This window comes from Haliaeetus albicilla, chromosome 2 (genome assembly GCF_947461875.1).
Source record: "Haliaeetus albicilla chromosome 2, bHalAlb1.1, whole genome shotgun sequence".
NCBI classification, from domain to species: Eukaryota; Metazoa; Chordata; class Aves; order Accipitriformes; family Accipitridae; genus Haliaeetus; species Haliaeetus albicilla.
This window is the reverse complement of record NC_091484.1, coordinates 7,058,147-7,081,185: the sequence shown is the minus strand read 5'-3', so window position 1 is coordinate 7,081,185 and position 23,039 is coordinate 7,058,147. Positions and strand designations below refer to the sequence as shown.

General features: G+C 41.9%; 1 protein-coding gene across 3 annotated transcripts; it reads left to right on the top strand.

The window, feature by feature from the left end:
• The first annotated feature begins 207 nt into the window (after window positions 1-207).
• Window positions 208-9,096, top strand: RAE1 (ribonucleic acid export 1). 3 transcript variants are annotated; one of them, XM_069804554.1, is made up of 13 exons: window positions 215-323; window positions 918-1,014; window positions 1,168-1,272; window positions 2,123-2,215; window positions 2,646-2,732; window positions 3,732-3,818; window positions 4,082-4,153; window positions 4,734-4,841; window positions 5,190-5,296; window positions 5,383-5,458; window positions 5,964-6,158; window positions 7,738-7,823; window positions 8,738-9,096. In XM_069804554.1, coding segments are annotated over exons 2-13 (1,107 nt in total). In that variant the 5' UTR covers window positions 215-323; window positions 918-924; the 3' UTR covers window positions 8,739-9,096. The 3 variants fall into 3 exon arrangements, with proteins under 3 accessions (XP_069660660.1, XP_069660655.1, XP_069660649.1); XM_069804548.1 differs by having other exon boundaries at window positions 8,405-9,096; XM_069804559.1 differs by having other exon boundaries at window positions 208-323; window positions 7,738-9,096.
• Window positions 9,097-23,039: the final 13,943 nt, after the last annotated feature.

Sequence of the window (23,039 nt, the reverse complement as noted above, 5' to 3'; positions counted from 1 at the left end):
CCCAGGGAAAGAGCACGGCATTAATCCTTCTCCTCTTGCCTTAGCGGCAGCGCCGCGGAGCTTCCCCAGCGGGCCCGCGTCCGCTCCCAACCGCGCTCCTCCCGGCCGGGAGAGCTGCCTCTCCCCGCGGCCCAGCGCCGCCCTGTGCCTGCCCGCGCCCGGCCCCTTCCCGCCCCGCCTGGCCAAGGGCGCAGGCGCCGCCACCGCCCCGCCGGCCGCGGCGCCTGCGCAGAGAGACGCGGCCTGCCCCCCGCCGCCGCCGCCGCGTTAGCAGCCGGGCCGCGTCGCTGGAGGCAGCGGGCCGGAGCGGGCCCGCCACACGGGTGAGTGAGGGGAGGCGCCGGCGTCCGCCCCGTGCTCCCGGACGGCCCGGGCCGGCCTCGCCCGCGGGCGCACTCCGCGCCCCCCCCCCCCCAACGGCCGGTTCTGGCGGCGGCGAAGCGGCCCCTCCGCGAAATGGCGCGTCCTCGCCTGCCGGGCGTCCTCGCTGCCCCGCCGGGCGGGCTGTAGGCAGAGACGCGAGGCGGGGACGTGTGCCGGAGGGGGAGCACCCCCGGGGAGGGCTGTGCCGGGCGCGGGGCTCCCTGAGGCGCCGTTGCTGCCGCAGCCCGGCGGTGCCGGGGGAGGGTTGGGGGGCACCGGGGCGGGGGGGGGGGTTCGCTCTCGCCAGGGGGCGAACGGCGAGGGATCCCTGACAGCGGTGGCGGAGTGGCCGACCGGGAGGTGTCAGGGATCCAGCTGCAACGAGAAGTGTGATTTTTTTTTCCTTTTTTTTTTTTTTAAATTTCGTGTACTCTTCTATCCCTGGGTGCCTGCCAGGCGGGGTGAGGGGTGTGCTGGTGTAGTGGCTGCGGTCTGACACCCTAGGGATGCTTCAGGGCCTTGCAGGTCTCAGTAAGGCTTTTCCTCGTTTGCAGGGCAAGGATGAGTCTGTTTGGATCAACATCAGGGTTTGGTACTGGAGGTACCAGCATGTTTGGCAGTACGACTGCAGATAACCATAATCCGATGAAGGTATGTGCATTAGCCCCCGTGGGAACCGCTGTTGTTCTGCTGTGGTTTGATGTGTCACGGCAGTACCTACTAACTCACCCCAGGGAAGTAGTAGGATCTCGGCACACAGTTTTCAAATGTGGCTAATTTTGGTTTGTCTTCTGCCCTTTATAGGATATTGAAGTAACATCTCCACCTGATGACAGCATATCTTGCTTAGCATTTAGTCCGCCAACATTGCCGGGTAATTTCCTCATTGCGGGATCATGGGCAAATGATGTAAGTACTCACAGTCAGACCTACAGATGAATAAAGTGGGAGCATTGGTGCCTAAACTGCAAAGTGTGACTCTAAACACTTGTGCGAGGGCACCTGAAAAATCTTCCTTGTTGCAGAACTGCAAAATCTGTGTCTGGTGCCAAGGCACTAAGTTTGACATAGCTGAGCTGCTTCAACTGAAAAATTCAGTTGTGGTCTTCAGATAAGTCATTCCTCTGCCTGTGTGTTTTAAGCTTCAGCTCGGAATATGCAGTCAAAGTTTTCCCTCTTAGATTTTTGTTACTTCGACTTTTCTTTTTCCTACTTGTTTGGTTTTTAGCTTCATTTTCTTACACAATTAGGCTAACATAGTTATGGTTTGCCAGTGAAAGAACCATGAACACAATGGTAAATCATCCAGTTTGACAGTGTAGTCTCAAAAAGATTAAGTTCCTACAACCTTATTGAAGTTTGGTTGGATTGAAGGGTGAGATCCCAACTGGAAAACAGGGAGGGGAAGACAAACCTGAGGGCATTTTTTAAATGTTCTGTTTGGTCTGTTGGCCAGTAGCCTGCAGCAGGCAGCTTCTTGCTAGCTGAGGGTTAAAGTCTCCCCAGGAGAGCACTGGGAGGTGTTACATGATCGTAAGGTACTTTTGAGGTGGGGTTGAAGTTGTGGGGTTAAGTTGTAGCTGTACAGTTAAAAGGAACATAATCAGAGAAAATAAGGTTTCAGTAGTTCTGAAAAAAGCTTGGTGTTTGTGATCGTGCTTTTTGTTGGATAAACTTAAGACTGGGATCTTCAAGAAGAGAGGTGTTTTAAGTTCTTAGTGTTAATATGTTACGTCTGTATATGCTTCTCCTGTTACAGGTTCGCTGCTGGGAAGTTCAAGATAATGGACAGACAATTCCAAAGGCTCAGCAGATGCACACAGGGCCTGTACTAGATGGCTGCTGGAGTGATGTATGTTCCTATTTAAAAATAAACAAACAATTTTTACCAAAACCCTAAATAAATTGGCATGTGGTTTCCAGACAGATACGAGTGCCACATGTAGATGCAGCCCATGATTATTGTATAGACTTATGTTACTGTAAATATGTGCTAAGCATGTCCTAATAGAAGAGACTAGCATGGGCCTAAGAAGGGTAAAAGCGAGTTTAAAAGTAATAATGTATTTAAAGCTAGATAATAGCTAGCACAGTTTTCTCTTTTACGACGCATACAGTCGTAAATAAATTTCCATTTTTATGTTTCTTCTTTGTCTTGCAGTCCCTGTATGTGTTACATTCATGTTATGCTATTACTAGAAGAGAGTAAGACTTGACAGTTTTCTAATAGATACTGCATGATAGGGCTATTTAATCTCTTGGCCTTATTCTTGTTTTTTTAGGATGGGAGTAAAGTATTTACTGCTTCCTGTGATAAAACTGCCAAAATGTGGGATCTCAACAGTAATCAAGCTATTCAGATTGCACAAGTAAGCAAGCAAGCCCCAAGCTATTAGGTGTTTTTTTTTTCCTTTTCTATTTTTATTAAAAGCTACCTTTATTAGCAAATTAAGCTAATGTTTAGTGCTTCTGAAGTAGATGCTGCTATTTGAAGAAGAGGTTGTAGGGTCCTTTTTATATTTTTGAGATAATGAAGTGCACATGAACAGGGAGGCCTGCAATCAAAGTGATTTGAATAACCTGTACAGCTGTTTCCTCTATTGTACTCGAGAGAGCTCTTCCCATTGCTGCAGTGATCTCACTAAGTCACCCTGCTGCATTATATATAGGGGGAAAAAAATTTAAGAAATCATTGAATTCACTTTCACAAATACTAGCTTTCTGCTGCAGCAGTAACAGGGATTATAATTTACGTTCTCAATTTAGAAGTGAATGTCTGTTTGTAGAATATGTAGTTATGGTGACTAAAGTGAGTTACCAGTTATATAACTTAAGAGAGTTAGTCCTTTTAATGATTGCTTCTTGTATCTTATTTGGGGTGATAAAATGCAGATTCTCAGCCTTGATTTTAAAATTTTGTTGATGTAATTAACATAGGCCTTTCTTCTGCAGCTGTTGCAGAAGCTGGTTTTTTCATTAGTTTAATATGTTAATTAGTTTAGTACATTATTTATTACAAATTGTTGATTTTTTTACCATGATGGATAATACCCTTTGTAAATAAATAGAAAGTCCTGCTGTTCATAATTTGTATTTCTGCTGTGACCATATTCCTATACAGGGTGACTTGATTGTAGTTCTTTGTGTCAGGATCCATTTTTTTCTTATGTGGGTGTTTTTACAGCATTAAACACAATAAGGTCATGACCAACCTTCATCCTAACTGCTGTGACTAAAATATTGAATCACTTTTCTTGAAAGGATTAAAAAAGTGTAAATACATACAAAAAATATGAGGAACATAAGAAATGTGGACTGTTGTCCTAGTAAATGTACGTGTGTTTGTAATTTTTTTTTTTTTTCTTCAGCATGATGCTCCTGTGAAGACTATCCATTGGATTAAAGCACCAAATTATAGCTGTGTGATGACAGGAAGCTGGGATAAAACTTTGAAGGTATGATTTTTACCTGAACGAATTGACACAAAGTGTGCTAGTAATCTGTGTATGAAAATACCTGTGAAGTTAAAATATTTTAGTAAGTACTAATACAAAAAACAGATTCATGAAATAGCCTCACTTCACAGAGGTTTGCAGTATTCTGACTATAGACAAGAATGAAACAACTTGGTACCAATTGCATTCTCTTTACTAAAGTAATTTAAATGGTGTATCCTCAACTCCAAGCATAAGTTTGTTCATTTTTCTGTTTCCATCAGTTCTGGGATACCCGTTCACCAACACCTATGATGACATTGCAGCTCCCTGAAAGATGTTACTGTGCAGATGTGGTAAGCCATGATATACGGTAAACTAGTGTCAGCCAGATGACTGGCAGTATGAATAAACTGGCAGTTTTGGAGGCTTCTGTAGGTTAGCACTAAATACTGACTGTTAGTATAGAATCATAGAATAGTATTTGATCTCTCTGTGATTTTAGCAATAAAACATAAATTGACCTTCTTGATCAGGCTCTGGAAAAATACGTGTTTGCATCATACAAAACGTGCTTAGTATCCTTTTAACATCACAAATCCGAATCGGCACTAGGACTGACCTACCCTCGTTTCTGGATGAGTTTGCACTACCCTTATTGTGACTCACATTGGAAGGGTCAGCTAATAATTAGAAGATTTTTGGTATGTTTAATTTCTCAACGGCAGGGAAGAACTGATTTGTTTTGTGTGAAGATATGTCTACAAATGAATTTTGTTCTTTCTTGTCTTCCCTTTTCCCTCCCTTTCTTCCCCCCAGAAAATAGTCTAATTCCTTTAACTACTTCAGAGATTTCTGTGAAATAATAAATGGAATTCTCTGCCATGTTATTAACACAAATGTCTCTCTTCCAACCTATTTTACAACCTTACCCAGGTTCATCCTATGGCTGCTGTGGCCACTGCAGAAAGGGGTTTGATAGTTTATCAGTTAGAGAATCAGCCTTCTGAATTTAGAAGAATAGAATCTCCTCTTAAACACCAGGTAAATGATTATATTTATTACAAGCTTATTTATATAGATTGTTGAAATTCCGGGCTTGCCATTTTTGGGTAAAAAGAGTGTTTCAAAACCAAAGTACTTTATCTTGGTATGGCACATGTCCCAGTTTGCCGTTGATCTGTTGCTAATTTTTGTAAGGATTTAGAAATGTAAATACTGTGGCCCAATTTCTCAATAGAATTTGACCTATCTCTTGACCTTGTTTGTGTTTTTGCTTTATTTTCCATTGATGTATGTGATGTTTTGTGTCCTCGTGGAAAACAGACAGCATTCAGAAAATCTGGACCTCAGTCCTCCGTCTAAAATCCTCTATATCTTTCTCAAATTTAGCATCGCTGTGTTGCTATTTTTAAAGACAAAGTGAACAAACCTACTGGATTTGCCCTTGGAAGTATTGAAGGAAGAGTAGCTATTCATTATATCAACCCCCCAAATCCGTAAGTATCATTTAATAAAACATCCTTTCTTTATTGCTCAGTTTACAATGAGGAAAGTTTAAAAGACTTCTTTTTCCCCTCCCCAGTGCAAAAGATAATTTCACTTTTAAGTGTCATCGCTCCAATGGAACAAACACTTCAGCACCTCAGGATATCTATGCTGTAAGTTGCATTTATACAGGGCAATACGCACTCAGTGTAAAATTGGCTGTGAATTGTTTGTTCTCCTTGACTTCTTATCTTGCCTGAAGTTATCTTAGATGTATGTTTAAAGACCAGTCGTACATTAAGAGGAAAGACAAGCTCTTGTACTTCCCTTAAAACAAGCACCAGATCAACCATTGATAAAATCATCGTGGTGGAGATAACACTTGTTAATTTTGCTGATATTGAAGCAATACGTAATATATTTGTGTGATGGGATTATGCATTGAATTTTTAGGTACTACAAAAAAGATGATGCTTTCCTTGTTGCTTTGGTGGGGTTTGGGGTTTTTTTTGGTTTTGATTTCCCAGAAAACATACCTGAAAACATGTAAAAGAAAATTAAGAACTATATCTAGTTGGAAAAAAGTCTTTGCTGTGTATTTACTCTCAGGATTCAGCGCATGTGTTGCGAGTGTTCCCATCTGTGGTGTTTTACACAGTATTTTGTATGATTCTGCAGGTAAACGGGATAGCATTTCACCCTGTCCATGGTACTCTTGCAACAGTAGGATCTGATGGTAGATTCAGCTTTTGGGATAAAGATGCACGAACAAAGCTAAAAACATCAGAACAACTTGACCAGCCAATATCTGCTTGTTGTTTCAACCATAATGGCAATATATTTGCATATGCTTCCAGTTACGATTGGTCAAAGGTAAGAAAGGTTTAGACTCATATTTGTATTTACAGCTGACAACTAAGACTATCTTTTCATATGAGGCTTTCACTGTTCTTTGTAAATAGTAGCTGAGTCTTTCTAATTTCACAAGCATGCAAGAGAACTTGCAATGGTCATTTTAGACATCTGACAAAATTTAGCACTGAAGTAGTGCATTCTTTGGTTTTTAGCTTCAGTTGGATAAGATTGCTAAATAATGCTATTTTGCAAATGTGGATGAGCAAAATGTAAATTACATGATTCAGAGTTATTCTGGTTGCTCGCACACATTCTGTTGTGGGGAGTGTCATGGGGCAATGTGGCACCCTGACAGGTTCCCACAAATCTCTGCTTCTTTTGCAGATTCTCTTTAACTTTTAAAAAAGCTGTGACTGTGGTTATAAACATTTAAACCCGTGTTTGAATGCCGTGTACTAAATTTCCAGTACCATTCAGTGCAGCTTGTTGGTAGCACTTATTTATGTATTTCTCTTCCAAACCTGACTCAACGATAAATTATATAGATGCAAGAGAATCGCAGCAAACCATGGTACGTGGAGGACCAATGCTCCTTAATAGTTTAAGAAGGGGTAGCAAGGTTGAAATGTAAGTGATTTTAATGGAATGGCAACTTCCATTAAAAGCATTACTTTCCTGTTATAACTAGTGCTTTTAAATTTGAGGATAACATTCCTTGTGGTTTTGACTGAAATGAATGCAGAGATCACACAGATGAACTTGATTGCATGCCACAAAGAGCGCAAAATTTTAATTTACTGCATTGTATCTAGTCTTCGGCATGCTGCCCAAAGTAAGATAAGTTTGTTAGATGCTAGGGCAGATGAATTCTTCTGTTGTAGATGCTTGGGTAGACTGCAGTGGTAGGTACCGAGGTATCTTTCAGATCTGTAAACCAATATTATGTAATAAAATTAGTAGGTACTAAATTTCCTTTTTAGAACCATTTCTGTCAAGTGGAGTTGGTAATTTTCAAATTATGCGTTGGACTTTAATAACTTTATTAGTGTCTACTCTCCCTGATTTGAATATTTGCATATTGAGTCAGTGATGTGTATGCAAATAACATCAGTATGCAAAATATTATATTTGCATCTGCAGTTGGGGAGCAGAGATATTTTTGCAGTTGTCTGTAGAACTTTGAAAAAATGTGACCTTATTTCATTTAGAAGATAGAAAACATAAAGGGAAACTGGGTGGCTGTTAACATTTTAGTTCTCTGCCTAGAATGACATTAAAAAAAAAATCATATTGAGCTCTTATGCTGCATCTGTAAAGTAGAGCTTAGAAATACATGGTTATTTTTTTATTAAAAGCTTTTTATACCTTAAAAATGGATAAATGTCCCTTAAATTTTACTTTATATGCACAGTTCTTGTAATTACTTGTTATAGTAAGCTGTTTCTAATCCACCAATGTTGTCCAATATCTGGTCTTAAAGACTTTAAGATTAAATCTTAATAAACCAAACTAATGGTATATTCATATTCTTACGTTTTAAGGTAATGATGGTATTTCTTCTTTGAAGAGAGTAAATACAGATAATTTTTCTCTTTAGGGTCATGAATTTTATAATCCACAAAAGAAAAACTACATTTTTCTGCGAAATGCAGCGGAAGAGTTAAAGCCCAGGAATAAGAAGTAGTGAGTATGAGTGTGACTTGTGTTACTCTACTGTTTTTCTGCCATTCCTGCCTCTACTCCACTGCTCTTCTGCCATTTGTGCCCTATTGCACCACGGTTCAGTCAACTTTGGATCGCTAACATTTAGCAGGAACTGTAAAAATTACATTAAATGTATTCTGATTTGCTGGAGAACATTTTTTGAAATTAGAAATTCTGATGTGTATAAGAAAGAGAGGCTAGTATTCACATGACTTAACCACTGTCTGTTCCACAGCAATAATGAAATTGCAGCAAAATCTAAATCTGGGTTAGATATTCCTGCTTACAAGTGCAACCATTTATATCTGGATTTATTTTATTAGTACTACCTTAAAATATGTTAATTATAATAGTTCTGGAGAAGTTGTATAAATACTGTATTTTTTGTAAGTACTTGAAGAATTGCAAGTAATTCTTCTCAAAGGAGGCTTGTTATTACTTATTGTTCAGGGGTTCTTTCATTGTTTTCTGATTTTTAAAATGGAAATACTGTCTACTGTATGCCAGGAAGAAATGCCTTGCAAATTGTTTTCCCTCATTTTTTTTGATGAATTTGGTAGGTATGTGAGTGGCCAACAGCAGTGACAGAAGCTCAAGACAGACGATGGGCACAATGCAAATTCTACTTTAGTTTTTTCTTGCGCTCCAGCAATGGACATGATTTTTGAGCCAACGACACTCATGCTCATTCTTCAGTCCAAAGGAGAAATTGTCAGTTGTGGCAAGTGATACGTAGTTCAGTAATAAGAGCAAACCATTAAAGGGTTTGTTTTGTTCATGACCACACCAACGTGTGCAAAATACTTGTGGCCTAAACTGCTTTAAAACTGACACCTTTTAGAGTTAATAGTTAATTCTTCTACATCTCTTAACATACTTTTGTCCCTTAACAGGGGTTTCTGGACTGAAAAAAAAGTACTCATTTTTGTATTAACTAGAAAATAGTGCTGGTGAGTTTCATCCTGATCAAAAATGCTGTGAAACAAAACAAGTGGGTCTGTTTCTGACTTGAATCTACCACTGTTTACTTTTAACTAGCCAATTGTATACATGCCAAAGTTTTCTTTTTAGAAGTGAATGCTTATTATTCCTGTTTAACTATTGTTTGTTTGTTAATGACTAAATAAAAATGGGGGGGTGCATGTATAGAAATACCTGTCATATTGTACAAATTCTCTGTAAAACTGTATGTTGTAACGCTTATGGTTATGGATTCGTGCTACATTTCAAATAAAATTTTTACTAAATGCTTTTTTCTTATAATGACATGGGCAAGGTGGTGTGCTTCACTTCTAAAAGCAGCTTCTTGTCCTTTCACTGTAATTCAGATACATTTTCTGAAAGTACTTTTTCCCCAGCTGCTTGAGCTGGAAATCTAATGCTTTTTCAAGTCACTATTCCATTATGAATGATTCCTGTGGTTTTGTGTCAAAGAATTAAGAGGACTAGCATGAAAGGCCTTTTGTTTTACGAGAATGAATCAAGTTCTTTTGCTATCTCAACAGCCGAGCACCTGACAATTTGTCTTTAGTACAAATGAATCGCACTACCTTCAAACTCTCTGTAGCCTACTGGTCCTGTAACTTCAGACTCTTCTCTCTACAGCATTCATCAGTTTTTGTTGGGTGTGTATTTCTTGTTTGGTATAGTTGAAGGAAGCCCATGAAATATACTCTGCTGTTGTTTAGAGATGCTCTCTTCTGGGTTTTATTCCTCAAGTTGTTTTGTTTTTTTTTTTCCCCCCTCCTACTTTTATGGTTTACATGGCTTTAGATTTCACATTCATGGGCTATTTGTTTTCTTTAAGATAGGGAAGAGTTCTCAGTAGTTAAATCAATAGCTGGCCATTTGCTCAAACATTTCTTTTGTTTTTGTTGAATTTTCTTTTTCAAGGTTGTGATTATTATGCTGTAATCTTTGGTTGTTAGTACATTTTTTCCGGTCTTCCCAGTCAAATGAATGCCACCAAGCTATTGCAGGCTGAAGGTTAAGTGTGTGTGATCATTGATGACCAAAAAAAATAAAATTTCTAATCTCTCATGTGCAGAACTCCCACTGGTATAAACAGGGAAGAATGGAATGTATCATCTGTTTCTTGTTTAAAAGAAATCTGTTTCTTTGTTTAAATACTTAAGAATGTGAATGGGTGTTGAGAAAATAGAGTCACTCCAGTTCAGCAGGTACGTTTCTACTGGATCCAATGGAGTTGCACCTACTTAAGTGGGTACTAAGTTTAGCCAAAATACATTTTCATTATCAAGCCAGCACTGGTAAGTCTCTCTTGTTTGGTAATACAGTTCTGTATTAATATGTTGAGTCCTTACTCTCCTATTGGAATCAATTTCTTCTGATCTGTCAGCAAGGTTTCACAATTATTTAGTCATCACATTAATTGTTCAGACTAATTTCAGAAGGGCATATTTTCCATTACGTTGCTGTGCACATTAGATATATTCAATTGGGAGGACAGAATCAAACTTTGAACTGATTTGTTTTCCATTACCCAAGTTAAGAGAATGCATTGGCAATTTATTCCTCCCTGGAATTATGGCAAGATTCTCTTGTGAAGTACACACAGCTGTATTCCTTCAAGCATTAAACATGTAGCGAGAGCTTATTCACACGCAAATAAGCGTTAGCGCATGCTCTGGAAATGTATTAATTTGCTATTCTATGACAGTTACCTGTCAAAAAAACCTGAGTGGAGTAGAACGTAAGATTCTAACACGTACACAACACTAACCACAGGAATGCTAGATTTATAAAATAAATTATTTTCATTAATTTTTCGAAAGTTTGCTGTCAATGTTTGTGCTTTATTGCAGAAAAATAATCTTTGGCATAAAGAGCAGCTCATTTAAACCCACCAAAATGGGGACTTAGCTTATCTGAAAATTGTTCATAAACAATCTTAACCTTCCTTCTGCTGGTCTTGCATGTCAGTGGTCTTGCATGTTGGTTTAATGAAGTGTATTTCAGAAAACGAAGCAATTGACAAAAAGCTTGTCTGCTAAAGCCTTTCTACAAATGAAAGCAAGACATGTTTGCACAATGGCAAGCAGTCAGGCAGAGTATCTTAATTTACCATCTGTCAGATGAAATGTAATAGCTGAATTGGTGAGTACTCCAGCCTAGCTCCTTGGCTAGGAAAACAGGTGAGTTTGAATCATTCTCCGGAGAAGTATGGATTTGAGATAAAGGTGTGGTTAGGTGTATGTGGGAAATTTCAATAAAACTGTTGCTTACGCCTAGTTCAATTTAATGGCGGTTAAGTTCTGTTTGCAGATGAGGTGTCTGGGCAACTGTCCAGAATAAGGAATTGTGTCAAACGACTATCAAAAGGTTTTACTATCTGGCCTTTGAAATGATAGAAGCCACTTATTTCTCATTTTCTTTTCTGCTGTTGCTGTTTGTAGAGATGGACCAGGGCAAAATGAAATGTTAAGGTTTATGCCGTTACATTTTTACATCTCCAGATTCACTAGCTAAGTGTCATTTGCAGTCTGGGGTAAGACTAACTTCTTTCAAAGTGAATCTCCATCAAAAACTTCTATGTAAAACATTTCCCTTAGGTTGTTCAGCTTACCACCCAGGTGGGAGTCATCATCTAGTACTGCAACACAAAATAATGAATGGAACAAATTCGGAATAAAAACGATTCCCTAACAAAATTTTCTACGCTAGTAGTTGCAGTATGCACAAAATGCTCTAAATGTGCGATTTAAAGCTGTTGCTGTAAATCTCCTGTTATGCCAGGAGATGGCAGTATTGATGGCTTCTTAACGAAAGCTTTCCCTGCAGCAGGGACTGCTGCTCCTTTGGATCTGCCAAAGTTCTCTGTGGAGCTAGCAGTGCCGTGCCAAGCTCCTGCACGTGTGCTGTAACACAAGGTACAGTTACTTGTAATATCAGGCTATCCCAAAATACTCAGAGAATGGAAGAAGATACATACAAGATGGAAATATTTTTTGATTTCAGTTCTGCAGGAGTGTACATGATACCTGTCCATAAATGTAAACCAAGACCTTTTTAGAACAAACTATGAGATGCTCTTTTAGCTGCTTAGGGAGATGTCTGTATGGCTGCCTGAGTTTTGGGGACCTGGGTAGTACTAAAGGTGTTGGTAGCATGTTTGGGGACCAGGCATTTAAGTTTAGAATTAGGCCAGGGTGTAGCTGAGGGAGTTGGCATATGAGCTGGACTATTGGCTACTAGCGTTCTAATTAACTTCCCTTTCTAAGACAAATCTTAATAATTTAGGCTGGTTTTCATACTGCTATCGTAGGAGACTGTAGGTTTAAAACTGGTAAGCAGCTCCAGGCTTTTTTCTAAACTGCATTTCTTGAAGGAAGAAAGAAAAGAGCCAATAAAAATACTTCACTAAAAAACAAACAGGTAAGCTCAGTGATATGCTACTTAAAAACAAGGGCACTTTTTTCCAAAAATTTGAAATGCAATGTCTTTCTTACTTTAATTTTCAAAGCTTGGAAATGCACAAGAAAACGAAAGTGAGAAATAGTCTTGAATTATAAGATTTGAATATGGTTTTAAATTGCTTATTTACCCCATGCAGCTATTTTGTCCCTGGGGTGTATGTGACCGGTAGCCCCTGCTCCCGACCCCTGGCAATGTAGTTAGCGTAACTAACGCCATTTTATAAGGCAAGCAGCCATTCTCTGTGACCGAGCGGGTCATGTATTTGTTCCCTTTCCCTCTGTCAAGCCCTGAAGGTCCTGTGAACCAAGCAGACAAACCAAACAGATTTCTTCTTCACCTCCCTGCCGGCCTCAGGATTCCTGGGCACCAGGCCCATTACTCCCTTGCTGGCCTTGGAGGTCCAGGCGCCCGGCCAGCCAGGTGGTGGTGATGACCCTGTCACAGAACGGGGAAGCCTAGCAGCACACAGAGCGCCGTCTATAAAATCAAGCACTTGGAAGCCTTAACTGGGGAACGGGGACCCAAACTGCTGCTGGAGAGTGAGACCCGGGACCCCCCCCTTCCCCATGGCCAGCGATGCCTCCGCTGTCGTCTGCTTCCTCCGAGGACTGAGTGACTCGTATTCTTTTATATGATTTTTTGAGTCTGGATTATGATAGTTATATTGATACAGCAGACCATGTATTAAGATCCATCCTGATCTTCAGAGGGGCCAGGTGATAAATTGTGTTGTATTATAAATTCTGTATTATGCTATTCATAGATTGTACTAATTGCTTCTACTTGTAGAAATCCTGTGCCATTGTAATCATAAATTCTGTGCTACGCTAATCATAATACCCTGTTAAGAAAATAAAGCTCTAACTAACTGTGATTTAGTGTCATCATCATTCTGCCAAGGATCCCTAAAAGAACCTGTCTGTCCCCTTAGTGGCAGGTGACAGGCGTAGTTTAAAAGAAAAAAACCACAACCCAGTAATATCTGCATTGGCAGAATCTTGTCTTTGCACATCTCAGGCTGTGAGTTGGGGTTGATAGAACTGTGTATTTCATCCTACAGCTCATGTTCCAACAGCTGACAGCTGTTTATTCTTATTTCCAGGTAAGCTTAGGTTTATATACAGGCAGTACAGAGGCCGTCCCACTGCTGAGCAATAGGACAGCCATTTTAAGTGTGGAAACGGCGACTGTTTTTCCTTGCCAGGTCAGAATAAACGAAGCAACATCAGCTGGCTGGCCGTGATGGTTTCAGCAGACAGATGCTAGTACTTCCATTGGGCGGTATGTTCTGTGTACACATGGAGTAGGCTGTGTTCCCGAGAATCTGCAGCAGGAAACAAGCTCCTCAGAATACAGCTGCTGGAGCGGCACACGGGGATATCGCAACTACAAGCATTACGAATTCAAAGCGGCAGCGGTCTGTCTGTCTGCGCTGCCCCGGGTACGTCCCGCTTGACACAGCAGCAGAGGCTGGAGTCAGGCTTACAGATCTCTGTTTCACTTTGATCGGGCTCGTTCCTCAAATGCAAAGCAAGCCTCCGTTTATTTGTACCGTTTACCTGCTTCTGGAATGGGGGTTGTGCTACATTAGGTGTTTAGGACATCACGCCGCTTAGGACTTGCTTGTAAGGTAATAACGAGACTGAGGCAATATCACAAAGGGCACCGTGTGCCTCGGGAACACTTGTGCATTGACAGGCCAATTCCAAATGTTTGTGTTGCATCAGTTCTGCAAATACCTTTTGTTATAGTGCATAAAAGATACAATACTTGTCAACGTTAGCTTTGTAAAGAGAGACCGTTTTCTTCTGTTGACTAATTATCCAGTGAATATATTCAGTTTGAAGAGACACTTCAATAATTTAGCAGGCATGTGCCAGGTAATATAGGAGCTTTTGTCTTACTGGCAGCATAGATCTTCAATCATGTGTAACTCAATCTCTGGCTTTATGTATTCAAGGAAGTGTTTGGTATAGCTCCTGTATCAAGTGCCACTGAAAAGCAGGCCTAGATAAAAGATTAAGGTAATGCTCTTAACTGTGAATAGGGAAAGTTTACCCTTTACTGTCCAGTATATCTTTTGCACTTGCTTTACACAAGTGAAGTATGTATATGCTGAGATCCAGTAATGAGTTTGTTGTAGTAATAGAAAAATGCTGGCAACTGCATGTTAAATACCCGGGTCAGTTAAGTGTCTCCTTACTTTACGGTGTATTAACAAATGCTTTATAGTTTGATACTGGTTGCTTTCTGTCAGTAATGTTTCTTAAATGCAAATGATTAGTGTTGCATTCTTTGGTTTGCTGGACCAGATAAGGAGAATGATAATGGTCAGTTCCTGGAAACACAATAAAGCAAAACTCAAGTAAGGGATTTTCTTCAGACCCTCCCAAGGTACTTAATCACAGTTGTGCTGTCTCCCAGAAAAGGCGTAAGTTCAAATGCCTTTTTCTGAGCCACTGTCAGCTGGTTCAATCACTTTCCTCTGCTAGCCTGCAATACAACTACCAACCTACAGCAAAGGGAGATACATTTTGTTGAGAATAGACCATGATTATTGTACTTGGTAAAGTGCAGAGATAATGCAGTAGCTCAAACTATTCTCAAATGACTAAAACCAGAGTTAAAATACAATCTTTCTTTGGAAGGACAGCTGTCTGCCATGCTCCTGCTGTAACACAGTGGGATTTGTATGGACTCAAAAGGACAGATATCACTTACTGACAGGTAATTGCTTTCTGCAGATAGCTGACTCTTTTCCTTGGAGGTCTCCTTTTTCTACATAATGTCCATTCATGGTCTAAAGCAGCAGGGTTGCAGACAGTAATTGGTTGATTATGCATTTTAATGGAACAGTACCTATATATTTGTAAAGACCAACTTTTACATCTGTTGAATGTTGTCAGGCTTCAAATATTAATATGTAGCATTTCAGAAACACATTCACTGAACTGAAATGGCTTTTCACAAAAACACAGAAAGATGGGAAATGTCTATTAAAAGAGAACAGCTTAGCAAACCCTTTTTTCACTGAACCCTTCTATCGAGCTTTTGTTCAACCATAGGCTGTGCGATGCAGTTCGAGTCATTCTGTAACGCTGACCTATGTCTTTCACAATGGCTTAGGTCATCCCGTTCATCATCTGAGCACCTTTCTTTGGTGGTCCTGCCAGCAGCAGTGGGGAAATGAAAGAGAAGATTGAACTCTCCAAACTATTCTGAACATGGCTTGGCCCAGGGTAAAGTTCCTCAGTAGTAACTTTCCTATCACGGAGTCATCTGAGAACCTGCTTGCTACTGTCTTGCGCTTATTAGGCCTCCTTATCTTCATGGACAGTGCTGTCAAAGCTGCCCTTCTGGTAAGGAAACAGAGGAGTTGTTTTTAGTTCTTGTAGGCTGATGAAAATGTCCTTTGAGGTAGGACTGGCCTTGGCACCCCCAGGCTGGCAAAAGGAAAACCATACTCCGGTAAGCAGAATGGATTTCCTGATTTAGCACCAATCCGTACGCTTCATTCACGAGCGTGACTTTACTTCACAAATACAGATCAACTGATCTGGCAGCCTTTTTGTCGTTCTGAGAATGCATGTAATACATACCCTCTGTATTGTCTTATGCTATTCTCTGTGTGCTTATCCACTAACTAAAAGCGGGGTGTAGTAACCGGTCTGTGTGATTTAGCAGGAACCGGCCTGCCTTTGTTTCACTTGTCGTGTTCAGCTGATGTCATTGTCCTGCTGCAGTGTTGGGGACACGGCGTAGCTGACAATTGCCCGTTGAGCTGTTGATGGCTTTTCCTCGTTAGCAATGACTGCGATGCCCCAGCCGATTGGATGTGAGTGTGGTACTGTAAGGAACTGGATGGCATCGCCTGAGTGAGCTTTGACCCTTGCAGTCTGTGGTTGTGCTGCCCTTCTGTGGCAGTGCGGTAACCGAGTTTTTTTATAAAAGGCACATTTTAGGCCTTTTGAGATCATGTAGAAGCTGGGATCATTCTGTCCAGATTTCAGTCCAGGTAACTGTGTGTTTTCTTTTTAAATGTCGTGGATATAGCTTTTGTATCCAGGGCTGATATGTTGTTTTGATGTCTTGACAGTTCGTGTTCGTATCCTGTTCAGAGCCACTGCAGTGAATCTTTGCTGCCTTTTGTTTTAATAGCATAGACATGGTAACTAGAAGGCTATAAGAGTTTCTAACTAAACCTTTAAAGAAGGTTAATTACATACCATGCCGATCATCTATTTTTTTTGTGTGTGAGCATGGTATTCTGTACTTGGCCAGGTTCGTTGCAGGCATTAAATACCTTCTAAAAGTATCAGTAATTGGAAGGCTGATAATCAGAGTAGATGGATTATTTATCTCATTGGATATGACAAGACAGAAGAGTCTCTATTAGTAAGGTCCAAAATACAGCAACCCCGAGAAGAGGACACCACCAGGTTAAGGAGGCGCCCCAGATGTATGGATCAGACCTGGGTACGCTCGCCTGTGGGAAGGTGGATAGAAATGGCCCGCCTGAGGTCTGACCCAGCGCTATCGATGTGTTTCAGCTCTGAATTAACTTTTCTTTAGCTGTTAAGAATGTCTGTTATGCCCATACAACTGTGTTGTATGTCCCGGAGCTGAGACATCTTGTTTAATGTTCTTCTGTGTCCTGACTATTCCCTGGTTGGAGTGGGTGGACAGTTCCTGCTCGGTTTGTGCTACCAGTGTCACGTGCAATCCCATGGAAGGGTCATGGGATGTGGCCCTGGCAGAGATTGTTAGGAACCTTCTGGCGTTTTCTTTTCTTTTTTTGAAATCAGAAAATACCACTTAGTTCTAACATAACAGCTCAACAAATATTTGAAGAAAAATAAAAGTAATTATTAATGCTGTTTCAAAATTTTCTGCTTCCTTCCTTTAGAGAACATGAAATTATTTCTTGCTCATTTTAAAATGTAGTTTGTGGTTTTCAAAGTGCTAACAAAAGTATGAAGTAACAATTAATATTTTCCCAAAGTACAACATAAAATCAAAATAGTGAAAACAATTGTTGAACTATTTTGAGATGTAAGCTTTGCAGTTAGACTCAGGTGGAATGTTTTTTTTAAAAAACTTTTTCAGGGAGGAAACCCCTTTATGTTTGATAATAAAATCCCAGCCTGAGAGAGATGGGACAATATTTCCATTAAAGAGAGCCAGAATTTCTGTGCAGAAATTCAGGAAAGGAACAGTATCTTTACTGGAGGTTGTGTTTAGCAGATGATGACTAGTGGTTTTGTCTCTTTATCTTTCTCTCCCTTCTCCCCACGCCCTGCCCTGCCCTTCAGATTTGGGGATACCTGAGCCTGTTCCTGAAGAGACTCTTCCTCCATGGTATCACCACAGGTAAACTTGAGGAAACGGGCAGTATTTTGGCCTACATATTTAATGTTCTTCTGACATCACCTAATGCTGTCGATAGCAGGAATATATTTGCTGGATCTCTCTTTATCTTGCAGCTTATGTTCACCATTACTTACTTACTATCAGTGGAGGAGTTGTGGTAGAAAATCTGGATAGAAACTTCTGGTCCAGGAATCAACACGAGTTGTTTGCTTTGTCCTGCTCCTTTTCTGTTTCTAACCTTTATCATCCCTTTCCTGCCTTCTCCTACAAAGTAAAGAAGAAACTGAAATCAGCTAGTGAAGGGTTTCCTGGATTTGTTGTGTAATTTAGCTGCAGTATGAACACCACAGCACTTTTCATTAGTTTATTCGCTAATATGCCAAAGAGCGATCATCCCCAAGGTCACAGGAAAGGCAAGGGTTACCGTTGCTCTACGCCAAGACATTACAATACCGATGATGACAAAACTATTTGGTATAGATGCCAACCATGCCAGAAAACAAGTCACCATCCTAATCAAGGGCAGTATTTTCATTGCTCAGAAAGCCAGCCCAGCTCCCTGCTGTCAGACTGACAATCCCCAGCTGGCAGGCCCGACCAGATGTACTGCGTCCTCGCTGCATTGTCATTCCAGCTCCCCAGCGTGCTTTGCCAAGCCTGGGTATAGTCCGGTTAACTGGGACATTGACACACCCAACTCCCAGGAGGCTACCTGTGATGAACAGCGCATCGTAGATCCCGGAGGAGAAATTCCCCAAGAGCAGAGTAACCAGCACCCGTTTGCCGATACCAGCACCAACAAATGTAGGTTTGACCGCTCAAGGTGCGCTGCAGCACGTGTTCACCGCTAGTCCACTGAAGCAACTTTTCTTGCTGACCCAATCCTTCCTGGTCCCAAACAGGTGGGTCATTCTTCCCCGGTGACACGCGTGATCAGCACAAGAGCACGGGGAAGAAAAAGCGCCAAGCTACTGTGTTGCAGCTGAGCGTAGCCTCCGAGAAATTCGTAGGAAACGGTGATGGTGGCAGTAAGACTCCCTGCAGCTCGCACTGCCACAACTCATCTCCTGGTAGACAGGAGCAAAGGAAGCTCTGACAGTGGCAGCAGCCAGCAGTAGCAATTGGAAGTGGTAGACCATCCAGTGGACTTTGATTCCTAACATTGCCTGTTGGTCCTGGGAAGTGCAGGACCAGAGGAGGGGTGAAAGAAATAGCAAGCTCTGGACACATACCATCAATAAAGAACAAAGCCCAACATTCCTGAATATAGAAGTTCTCCTTGCTGGTAGTTGCCAGGCGTATGAGCAATGTGATGGCACAGCCTCTTAGTTTCATTGGCCATTATTCCTCTTATGCTTATATTTTAATCTAGACTTCTACCCAAGGCTTGCGTTGCAGCTCTGCCTTCCTGTGGCCAGATCCTCCAAGCAGTTATGAGCTCTGCAATGTCTCTCCCTAGCCTCTGTTTTAATTGTAGGGAATCTTGTTAGCCGTAACCATGATTCATGATACAAACACACAACTTTCATTTTGCAAAGGGATATCAAGTGAGAGGGCAGGCAGGTTTGGAGAGGTGGAACTAGTCTTTTAATGACATTTCCTTTCACCACTCTCTAAAATGTGTTTGTGGTCCAGCAGAGTTGAGTCAGGTGTCCCATTTGTTGCTTCTCTCAATCCCAGAATTACCAATGTCCATACCCATGCGGCATCTTATTATGTTCTTTTATTGCAGGTTACTTGCAGCATTGAAAGGGATCTTTCTGTGACCACTAGAGCTGATGGTCTGCTTCTATGTAACTAGTGTAGCCAGCAAAGGAAATAGAGCTTACTCAGCATCCCCAGTTCCAAAATATTTCAGAAGAGGAAATAGTCCTATGGAAAGATTCCTATCGAAGCAAAAGCCTATTCAAAAAGCGGTCCCAATTAGGAACATCCTCTACTCAAATATTTTGTTACAAGTGGCCCGAAGAGGAAGAATTTTTATTTTTTAATTCTTGTTGCAGCAGCAGCTCTGAGTTAAGCAACGGTCATGGTGTGTTCAGGGCATCAAAGCAGAAAATCTGAGACAAAGGGCCCAGATGCAGAATTTCCTGCTATAACCTAAACCAAATGCCACTGAATGCAGCTTCCCTCAAGATCTCCCAGCTACGCTACTGTTCACAGCCTCGCTGGTGGCCAGCATCCAGACTAAGCATTAGTAAAACTAACAAACCAAACAGTTCCCACAGTAAGTCCCTTGCTTTCCAGCTAACTTATTTAACTGCGGAGCTTCTAAGAGGGATGTTTCATCTACTGTTGTTGCAATAACCAGTAAGCGGGTATCCATGACAAAACCAAAGGGCACTGCCCTACAGCAATGAAGTCTTGGCTAAGCAGCAGCAGAAACCGAAAAAGGTCAGAGCTCCACAGTAGCCCTGCTCCATTTTAAAAATAAAGCCCATCAGTTTCCTGAGAAATGATGAAGGAGGTTCTTCAATGGCTTTCGGATCAGACCTGGGATGTCTCAACACAATTCTCCCAAAGACACCAGGGGAAGGAAGGGAAATGCTCAGACAAGTATACAAGGAGAGCACCGCAGAGCTTCACTGCCATTCACTCCACCGCTCCCTGCCAAGGGAGGGACAAGAACAGAAAAGACTTTGCAGCTTTGCAGAGAGCAAGGAACAGGGCTAGCTTTTCCCCTGCAATGAATTTGCTATTCTTTCCCCATCTCTCTGTCCTGTCCTTGTGCTCCCAGAGGTACAACTCCCTTTGCCATAATTTGGTTTTCTTCTTTTACATGGGGACCGTTTCTACGTAGTTCTGTACCTGGATGGTCTTGCAGTGCCACATTCTCTAAGATTTTCAGTGGAATCCAGGACACTTGGTTTGGTGATCTGCAGCTGCTCCATTTCATGTCTTAGATAATGCTGCTGAAGTCCACCAGAAGGAGCCTTTGTGTATCAGTTTTGTGTAAGCCTCAATGAATATATTAACATGTAAGTAAAAAGCCAGTGAGTTCTCTTAACTATGTTGAGTTCCCATAAAATTAATCTTCCCAATCTGTATGAGAATAGGATGCTCTGGCTTGCAATACAAATCCTATACATTAAGAATATGGAAGATTGCACACCGCTCCTAAAGATGACTTTTCTCCCAGCCTCTTCATCGATCGACCAGTGTAGTTGTATTTCTTAATAACTACAAAGAACTAAATACAGCCCTACGATAGCACGTATCAGATACGCGTTCCCCTTTTTGTTTGCAGCCTGCTCTCAGATTGGTGCTAAGCATTGCCCAGCATTCCCCAAGGCAGCTTCGTACTTTGAGATACGCCTATCTCTGCGGGAGCTCTCTTTGACCACAGAAACTTGAAATGTACTCTTCTCAGGTGCTCTTCTCATGGTAGTAAAAGCACAGGAAGGTGTCAGCAAACTAGCTCTGTGTTTTGATCCAAAGCTCCCGCCAAGCTCCTGTAGTTTTGATCCGATGGCTGGATTTAATCTGTTGGTGTTTTGGGGAAGATGACTGCTTATCACGAAAGTGAGGGAAAAAATGTAAAAAAAAAAAAAGAATAAAAAATTAACTCCCATAAAGTTACCCTTACTCGCTTTCTCTCCTCTTTCCTGCTGTGTTTGTGATAACAGCTCATTAGACCCTGTGCTTGTAATAGCTGTACCATGAGACAGGAGATTTCATTTCCCGTCCTGCTTTCCAGGGTGTGGCAAAACAAATGCGCGCTCCCCCCAGCCACGCCAGCAGCGCTGTGGGGTTGGCAGTGTTCGCCACGTACAGGTTTAGCCCCAACTTCTTTTTTGCTCTGCTCTGCCTGGAAGGGAACTTCTGTTCCTGCCTCTAGGAAAGAAAAGGAACTGGGATTCCTCCTCTGAGAGATGTGGGGCTCGCGTTTGAAGAGGAAAAAATTATGTCATGTTTTTCTCCCCCTGACCAGCGTAAGCGTCGAGAACCGAGAGACTTCTGGTAGCTTTTGAGAACTCTGCGAGCTTTGCCTCCCTTGCCGAGGAGCCGGATTCTATTTGGATGATTTGAATCTTTGCCATCATTTGGAGCAGAATGAAGCTCTGTAAAAGGACAGCGACTGAATGCCAACTGGGTTGTCGTTAGCCGGGGCGGCCCAGGAAGCAGCTGATGTGCAGTTTGCGGTGGAAGTCATGCAGACAGAAGGGGAATGACTCAGTGGTGGAGAGGCCCCGGCCTCTGGCTTTATTCCGACCCCAAAGGTATAATCCGGGCTTGCCGTTGGGATGGACCAGGGACAGCTAGGGGCTGCACATACACACATCGCTGCGTAAAACACAAAGGCTCCGAGGACTCCCACGTGACCGTCCCTTTTGCAGAAGGCTGTTAACGTTGCAGTGATGTTGGGTGCTGCTGGCCCAGCTCCATCTTTCTTCCACAGTAATCAATGGAAACGTGTCCTAGTCTTGAAGTCTGGCACTTTAGGAATGAAAAGCTTAATGGCTTTCCTTGGCTTTTTTTTTCGCCCTCTTTCTTTTATGAAGCATAGGGTGTTTAGAACTATGGAAGCGGCGCAAGAAAAATATTAATGAATAACTACAGAGTGCAGACATTAACGCATTCCTTTCTCTTGAAATAATTGGCTTTTCTCTGTGGGCTCTGTAAAAGAAAAATGTCTGTAGAGTCCGAACCTGCTGTATAGAAGCCAAAGTAGATGGTGATTTAGAACTTCACTGGCTTTTTTGCTAAAATATTACCTCTGCATTTATCACGTGGCAAAAAATCTCTTTCTATGCAAAATGATAACCCTGTAGAGGCAAGATAAATCTAAGGCATAGGGGCAGTTCTTGAGGTTCTGGCTGATCAGTATCTGAGTGATGGAGACTGTGAATGAAAAGTGATTTCTAGGACCCCCTCCCACACCCCAGGCTCTAACCAGTGTTGGAGGGGAGGAATGAAAGCACTGCAAGCACTCCACCATTGGAGTGTTCTCCAAGGGTGGATTTTGAGGCACCGAGTAGCTTTTCAGCTTTTGTGTTTTCCTGCAGTTATGAACGGAGGGGTACGTGAATCGAATATGGGGCTGCGCTACAGGAACAATACTCTGAGGTTTGAATCACAGCTTTCCCCGGTCAGGGCTGAAAACTGCAGGTCAGACCAAAGGCAGTGGCGTTTATTTCACAGCCTCCCTTCTGTCAGCCGCCCGTCCTTAGAGGGCACAAAATGCAAAAGGGGGACAGTGGAGGGGAACCCCATTGCTGACTGCGGGTGGAAATGGGAATAACGCATCCCTGTCCCCCGGAGGCAGGCTGCACAGATAGATGCTGTCTGTGCCTCCAGTGGAGAAGCAGGCAGCTTAGGAACTTGCTTAAGAAAGATATTTTTGGACCTCTGTTCGGCGTTTAAAGCCCTGGCTCTTCCTCCTCGTCG

What these genes read in the sequence shown, in the direction of transcription:
- RAE1 (XM_069804559.1), top strand. Translation starts at nt 925, where the DNA reads ATGAGTCTGTTTGGATCAACATCAGGGTTTGGTACTGGAGGTACCAGC. An exon ending in GCTGGGATAAAACTTTGAAG is followed by an intron (nt 3,819 to 4,081) that starts GTATGATTTTTA and finishes TGTTTCCATCAG; the next exon opens with TTCTGGGATACCCGTTCACC. An exon ending in CCAGTTACGATTGGTCAAAG is followed by an intron (nt 6,159 to 7,737) that starts GTAAGAAAGGTT and finishes TTTTCTCTTTAG; the next exon opens with GGTCATGAATTTTATAATCC.